The sequence below is a fragment of the Triticum dicoccoides genome, chromosome 1A (assembly GCF_002162155.2).
Source record: "Triticum dicoccoides isolate Atlit2015 ecotype Zavitan chromosome 1A, WEW_v2.0, whole genome shotgun sequence".
NCBI classification, from domain to species: domain Eukaryota; kingdom Viridiplantae; phylum Streptophyta; class Magnoliopsida; order Poales; family Poaceae; genus Triticum; species Triticum dicoccoides.
In genome coordinates this window covers 448,621,767-448,629,576 of record NC_041380.1, presented here as the reverse complement: position 1 = coordinate 448,629,576, position 7,810 = coordinate 448,621,767, and the positions used below count along the sequence as shown (strand labels likewise).

Sequence of the window (7,810 nt, the reverse complement as noted above, 5' to 3'; positions counted from 1 at the left end):
CGCGAGAGTAGTGGTTTTGTGGGATTGACTCCGGCCGTGCCTGGCCTGCAATCAACAACATACGGCTAACCTGCAGATGTCCAGGATCATGACCTTGAAGGCTACTTCAGAGCAGCTATCTGACACAAGACCAAGTCTTCATTGGTAAGTCGAAGGCAGGACTCAAGTGGAATTGGGGAAGGATGTCTTCCAACGCCCTGCGCACAAAGGACCAACACCAGCGACGCGCCGTATGCAAGTTAAATCTTCACAGGTGTTATCTGACTCTAATCAAGTGCGCAGAGAAGAACACAACATCAAGCCATGAACAAATCATGGAAAGGCCATATCCATCTGCCCTCGGGAATACTTGCCAATAGATTATTCAATTAAACCGCGGTACTGAGCATCATATGACTGAATGATGATCAGACATTGTTTTCCAACTCGCTGGCGAAAATTACTAACCTAGAGACGTTTGAGCATGACTCTACAGCACTACCAGCGGCCTTTCTAGCGCAAAACCCATTGCATGTTTTTACAGTTACATCCAGTAGCTCCCAAACGTCTCGAGATTCACTTTGAGCAAGCAGCCAAGAATAAGCAACAGATACAGATCAAACCGATTCATCTCTAGATTGTGCTGATCCCTCCCACTCTACCACAGAAAGCACTGCTGAAAAACCTGCAAGAGATATGTCAAAAAGTTACTGAGAAGCATGTGCACATGCTTGTCTTCGTTCTTTCAGAAACAAAACCAGCATGATACGAATAAAAAAGAAGGAGCAGCTGTCCAGTGGTGCTTGCTGGGCAAATATTTGAAGGTGCTTAGGACTAGAATTGTGCTATGAGCCTATGACATGGTGGAATTTGTTGAGTAATGTGGTGTTCATTAGCTGTAAACCTATAAAGACTCATCCCTCTCATGTTCTTTTCAAACACCCACACACAACTGTAGAAACACCAACGACATCCAAAGAAGTCAGTCATTTTTGTAAAAGTCATATATCTCATATGCTAACCAGTGCTCCATAAAGCAAAATAATGGTGCAGTAATAACGGTCAACCTACAGTTTGTTCCAAACAAAAATCTTACTGTTTGCTGGTACAAAACAAAGAAAAATATTAGGACTGACAAGACACACAAAAAAGACAAACAGCTCTTTTGAAGTTCACAGTGGGCAAAGAGTTGGGGAAAATATTTAGATATACACAGACAAAATGGAAAATGAGTGGTTCTGCTACTAGTTATTACAACACCCAGAGAACATATCTAGACACAACCTAGTGAAGCAGGTTTATTAGCCCATCTTATGTTGAGCTTATATATCTAGTCAGTAGTCACCATTCTCATGGACCAACAAAGCTCAGTCTATAGAAGACATAGGACGAAGAAAAAGTTTACTATGCTAAAACATGCTTCCATACAAAGTAGATAGTATAGCTGAATAGTAGCTGAAGGGGTACTTACGCATCATCTGCGAATATTGGCAGCTGCCACCATACTTGAGTTAGCAAGCGAAGGCCAGCCACTAAAGGACGTCATGTATACATGTGACTGCTGCAGATATCTCCCTATGTAGACAAGTGTTAACACAAAGCAATATGAACACTCTGCATACTTGAAAACGCGTTCTGCATAGAAGTACTATGATCTAGTAGCCTCTGACCATGAAAACATGTGGTAGGCTCCTTTATTTCATTTTGCTGGCATCAGTATAAATGACTCGATGAGCAGACATAAGTACTGTAAGTGATAAAGAAGCTGTTAACCAACAAATTTTCGGTACATCAGATAGTAAACACTGAGCGTATCAGACAATGAAATGAAAGCTGAATCTTTTTTTCTTTTCAGGCTTATAGCATTGCACAAAAACTTATAGGTCCATTTCCTCTTGTAAGATGCAGAGCCAAACTAAGATTCCATGACGCAGTACCATGGTATCCCAAGTTGGCTCTTTTATATGCACACATTATCAGAATACAGTTTCCAAGTCTTGGCATTCTTTAACTAGGGAAATAACATATGACAATACAGTCATTCTCAGATAGAGACATCAACTAACCATACAAAATTTATGCTATAAATGGAACTCTATATATGACAGCAAACAAGAGGAACCAAAATAATGCTAGCATCCACAGAATTATAGAACTGATGGAAGGCTACACCACTATCATTGATACATTAATTACATGAAGATATCCTACGTTTAAGAGCATACCTTGTTAGTATTAATCAAACTGATGCCAATGTTACCATTAACTCAACTCAGGGGCAATCTGATTGTAAGTGAAAACCATGTTTGACTCAGTTGGTGGATAGTGTATCTTTAAGAACATGCCTTTTAGCTGGTCATGGGAGGTCATCTCCTCCAGAACCTTATCCTGAGATATCAACTTAGAACAGTGATCCATTTCAGCTTTTGATAGCATGTTCCTGACATTATTGAACTCATCCTCTTGAGAGAAGACCAACTTAGACAAATGGTCCTTTTCTGCTTGCCTATCATACTTGTCACCTTCACCTGTTCCATAAGTTATTAAATTGTATGTATATACAAATTTCTTCTGTCCTATCCTAAATGCCCTACTGATAGCTTGCCTTCCCACGGCGGGATTCCAAACCACATCTAGAAGAACAACTCTTGAAGCTCCGGTTAGGCTAATCCCTTCACAGCAAGCTCTTGTAGATGCAAGTAACACCTTCGCATCACTATCTGGATTATTGAAAACTTCAATTGACGTCTGACGATATCGTGGTTGGATCTTCCCATCCATTTGGAGAATCTCTTTCCCTACTCTCCATTTGAAAAGCTTGCTAAGGTGTTCTTTTATCAATTCTAATGGCTGAATAAACTGACTAAAGATCAATACCTTTTCTTTCAGTGCTTCACACAAACGAACGACTTCAATTACAAATCTTGTTTTAACCCCTTCATAAGGATTTGACCTTAATCTCTCAAGCATAGGTTTATCAATAAGTGAAGCTTCCTCTTCGGACATGTTGATGGCAGTTACAAGAGAAGGATGTGTCGAAGCCAAGGAAATAACATATTCATGTTCAAAATTATTACCAGACCCAATATTCTCCACCTTTCTAATGATACTCTTCTGAAGAGGAGGAGGTTTCAGAACAATCACACTCTCTCTGAGCCCTGGAAGAGTTCGAAGAATGGTGCCATTATGGATATGAACAAATGGCTTCAGTATTGATCGAACTTTCTCTGCATTATCATCAGTTACATTACTAGTTAATGAAGCCCAAACTCCTTTTTCGTATTTGTCAGAAAACTTATCCTGTCGCTTCTTTGAGACATAGTGCCTTCTGCCCACTTTTTTTTCAGTCAAAAACATTTCACCAAACCTAGGCCTTACCAAACAGAGTATATTATAAAGCTCAAGAAAATTGTTTTGGAAAGGAGTTCCTGACAGAATTATGCGCTTCTCAGTTTTAACTTTTCCCAATGTCTTCCACATAATACTGCGCTCGTTCCTAGGTGTGTGTCCTTCATCTAGCACAAGCAAACCAGGGTTCTCGAGAAGAATAGTTCTTACTTTGTTCCCTTCAGTGCATCCAGATTTTTTTTCCGATGTTAGTTTCATATACAGACCATAACTTATTCCAAGAATACCATGACCCTTGTTCCATGAAAGCAGTTTTACAAGCCTCGTCAACTTCTCTGTCCGATGCTCTTTCTTTATTAGCCTACATATGTCTCTGTCTTCTTTCCCTGAAAAATCTGTAGTGTTCATTATATGGAAAGGAACATTGACGTCCCATTTTTTGAACTCCTCTTCCCAAGCAAAGAGCATCCCGCGAGGTGCAATAATCACTGGCCGACAGTCTGGAAATACCTTCATATATGTCTGGATAAAAACAATAGCTAAACGTGTCTTTCCTGTCCCTGGGGCATGACAGATCACACATCCTCCAACAACATCAGGTTTAGCTCCATGCTTCAGCTCATCAAGCCTAATATCACCAACTAGATTTGTCCACATAAATTCAAATGCTTCGCGTTGATGATGATACATACTAGTAATGACACCAGGGATGAGATCCCATACTGTTCCATATAGATGGAAATCTTGAGATTGCCCGTCAACACTTCCAGCTTGTTCACAAAGATCATGATACATCAACGCTTCCTTCAAACAAGATCCATTTCGCCAAGGAGTTTTTTCTGCGTAATTTGAGACCTGAAATGAAAGGAGTTAACTGATGAAACTTACCTTTGTGTTGTGGAGTGAGCTAAAATTTCGAGAGAGAAAATACATGGCTCACCATTGACGGTAAAACAAATCTGATTTCCAGATTTACCAAGGAGCAGTATTTACATCTGATTCCTATTTGGTCGTCAATAAGAAATTCATGCTTCCCTCGAGAACAAGGTGTTTTAGAAGGTAGTCCAAGATCTAGCACATTGCTCTCTCCTTGGTGCTGCAATATAATACAGGCTAATCATTTTAACCAGTTGTCTCAACAAGATGATGCTGTAAATATAAGCATGCGACAAGTAGAAATTCTAGGAGGAGTAATATGGTGCATTATATAGTTAAAGTTGACCAGATTCTCCTGGATGTAACATTTCTAGTGTAATACACAGATAGCATTAAGGAATCTTTAGTTTCTATGGAAAAGAAACAAATGTTCAGAGGTACATCTGTTAGTACTTCAGTAGCATAAAGTATGTTCTGTGTCAACATTAGCCGATTATGCCAAGCAGAGATAATCACTCTCAAAGTGTGTTCCATTAAAATATTGGTAAACATTGAACTTATGAAACTAGTCCTGTTCTTTTATCTGAGGATACAGGGATGAAGCTATGATGGGTCAGCGTCACATTAGGTGAAATCCCTTTTTCTTTCTTGATCAGCGTGAATCTTAAGCTCCATGTTCCTCAAACTGGTCTAGTCTGAGCCTTCCGAAGTTAATCATGTTATATATTCAGATCGGATATCATCTCGATACAGCTCAGTCTGTGCAGTTATTAGCTTATAGCCAGGTCTAGTTAAACAACTACATAAATTTTAAAATAATTCAATACCTACTTTAAAAAAAAGGACTGGTTAACATAATCAAATCAACACCACTAAGGAAACTAGAAGAATAACAGTCATGCATCTGCAAGGTCAGAGACAATTGTCATGCTGCAATACAAACTTACCTCGTCATCATAGTAGGTTCCAATATTCTCTGACTCTAAAGCAAAGTCAAAGTCACCCCACAGCATATTTTCTTTAGCATTTTGCTCTGGTATGTCAGCTGGTGTGGAATTTTCAGTGCCAAATGAGAATACAAATGGATGAGGATCCTTGAAATTATAGTCGAACTGAAGATGCTGGTCAAAAGGAGAGAATCCTCCATCTTTATCGCCACTCATCTTATCCATCAGAAGCTTCAGAAGTGACTGTCGCTTTAGCATTTTTGAACCTGAACGGCTGAACTTCTTGGCAGATTTTCCAGATTTTGATGACAAATGCTTCTTTTCCTTCCCAGTTTTGCTACCATCGCCATGCCTTTTATTCTGATCCGAACTGGATGGGCTAGAATCCGAGTCCAAATGCCGCTCAAACAATTGACGTTCCTTAGTCGTCGTTTCAAGCTTCAGCCTTTTCCTCCTCTCAAGATCCCAAGTAAAATGTGTCTGCTTCTGATGCTGTGTAATGTCATTGCCCACTGGACCCTCACTGCCATCTTTATCAAAGTTCAGTGGTTGAATCCCTGGTTTTTTGTGAACCTCCCACTTGAAACCATCTGCTACAGTATGATCAATTATCTCATCATCAGATGAGTCAATTCTGTGGTGGGTTTGTATCCTCCTCCGTCGCTTTGAGTTGTTGCAGCTGTTTGGGGTTGCTTTTCGTATTCTCTTCCCTGTATTTGTATAAAGAGGCAAAGGCCCGGCCCTTATTTTAGCCAAAGATGAGGCAATTTCTTTCTTGCGTTTTCTCATTTCGGCCTCTTCTTCCTCTTTCGCTTTCTTGTTTGCATCCTCTTCTTCCAGTTCCACTTCTGAATCATGACTGGCACTATTGTCATCATCGGCACTGTCATCATCCTCGCCATCCAGTTCCACTTCTGAATCATCCTCCTCTTCTGGCTCATCAGACAACTCCTCAAAATACGCATTGTACGACAACCTATCTTGCTTAAGCCCCCATAATGACCGAGTCCTCCATGCAACACATGGCACGACAAGTTCCTTTTTTCGCAGCAACGGTTTCTTCTTCGAGGCCTTACTGGCATCATTGAGCACTTTTACTTCCTCGTCAGAATCAAGAATTTCTATATGCGATCTCCCTTGATTAAAGCCCGTAGGTCCTTCTCGCTTAGTCTCCACCTCATCCTTGATAACATCTTCTTCCTCCTCATCCTCCTCATGGCACCTAACCTCACCAGCAACAACCTTGTGATCCACCGGATCCTGCGTTCCCGCCTTAGCATCATCGTTGGTTGGCGCCTTAGCATCGCCGTTGATTGGTTCAGACATGCCACATTCATCTGCATCGTGCATAGAATCGTCATCATCACCATCATCAGTGAATCCCATCTCATCCTCGGATTCCTCCAGATCGCCACCATCGCCGTAAGCACCATTACTTGCCTCCAAATTACCACCATTACTGTAAGTACGGATCAGATCTGCCACCAGTCTTTCCTCCAACATTTCGTCGTCATAGTAATCTCCAAAGTCATCTTCAGACGCTGCGGCCTCGTCACCCATCATCGCATCCGCAGTCAGCAGCTCCCTGTTTCCACAGCCTACTGTATCCTTTTCATTCATGTGCTCCTCATCCACATGAAAACCAACACCGAGCCCGCCTCCCTCGTTCCCACGACCTTTAAGCCCCCCTGCATCGCCTGATACCACCTCATTCATCGCATGACACGAATTCGAACCATTGACCGCCCCACTCCCCTGATGCTGATTGATTCGATTCCCACTAGCGGCACTGTGATGCTCATCGCTCCCCTGGCCAATGCCGCATGCCTCGTCGGCGCGAGATTCGCCATTATCATCGTCAGAAGCATCATCACCTCGCCGCGCGCTTTCGTCACAGCCATCGCCCCGGGACACCTCCACCCAGTCTCCACAGGCGGGCGCATCCGCCTCCGCCTCTGCCTCCTTGCTCCTCACTGAGGCCCGCGGGGGGCGCCCTCGACGATTCGGTCTCGTTTCCGACTTGGAGGAGCCGGCGCCCTTGCTCCCACCGCCGCCGTCGGCATCCGCGCTCGTCGCCCCCTTCCTCCTCCGCTTGGCCGTCGGCGCCTCCTCCGGCGCCGGCGGCTGCATCGCCAGCCTCCTCGATCGGGTCCGCGTCGCCACCGCCCCCACCAGCGGCACAGGCATCGCCGCCGCCGAGGAGGAGGAGGAAGAAGAGCGCCTGCTCGCGGCAGCAGCGGCCGCAGGGGCCGCCCCGTCGTCGTCGAGGTCGATGACGATCGTCCCGGCGTCGTCGCGGCGGCGCGCGCGAGTGGAGGGCGCCGCCGGGGCACCTCCGCCGGCGCGGGCGCGGCGGCGAGCGGCGCGATCCATGGGGGGCGGGGCGGGGAGGGGAGAGCCGAGAGCGAGTCTGTTTCCGGAACGGCGGAGGCGAGAGTCGTCAGGTCAGGTGGGGGTAGGAGGAGTCAGCAGGGGTATGGTACTACTCCTACTCCTACTCCCTGACGCTCTCGCGGTTAGCGGGCGTGGGGCGGGGGGTTTATGCCGACGCCCCGCGAGACTGACGCGCGGGCCCGGGGCGGGGGTTCTGTGGTCCACAAGGAGAGAGAAAAGCCCGCGAAACGGCGGCCGGGGCCGGGGCCGGAGTCCGAGGAGGGGGG

At 44.7% G+C, this 7,810-nt stretch overlaps 1 protein-coding gene across 2 annotated transcripts; it reads right to left on the bottom strand.

Moving 5' to 3' along the window:
• Window positions 1–304: 304 nt before the first annotated feature.
• On the bottom strand, window positions 305–7,461 carry LOC119278072 (SNF2 domain-containing protein CLASSY 1-like). 2 transcript variants are annotated; one of them, XM_037559430.1, is made up of 6 exons: window positions 5,151–7,461; window positions 4,268–4,423; window positions 2,205–4,182; window positions 1,650–1,726; window positions 1,451–1,554; window positions 305–664 (listed from the first exon to the last, which is right to left on the bottom strand). In XM_037559430.1, the coding sequence occupies exons 1-3, from the start codon at window positions 7,335–7,337 to the stop codon at window positions 2,242–2,244; spliced, it is 4,284 nt and encodes a 1,427-aa protein (XP_037415327.1). In that variant the 5' UTR covers window positions 7,338–7,461; the 3' UTR covers window positions 305–664; window positions 1,451–1,554; window positions 1,650–1,726; window positions 2,205–2,241. The 2 variants fall into 2 exon arrangements, with proteins under 2 accessions (XP_037415327.1, XP_037415335.1); XM_037559438.1 differs by lacking the exon at window positions 1,650–1,726.
• Window positions 7,462–7,810: the final 349 nt, after the last annotated feature.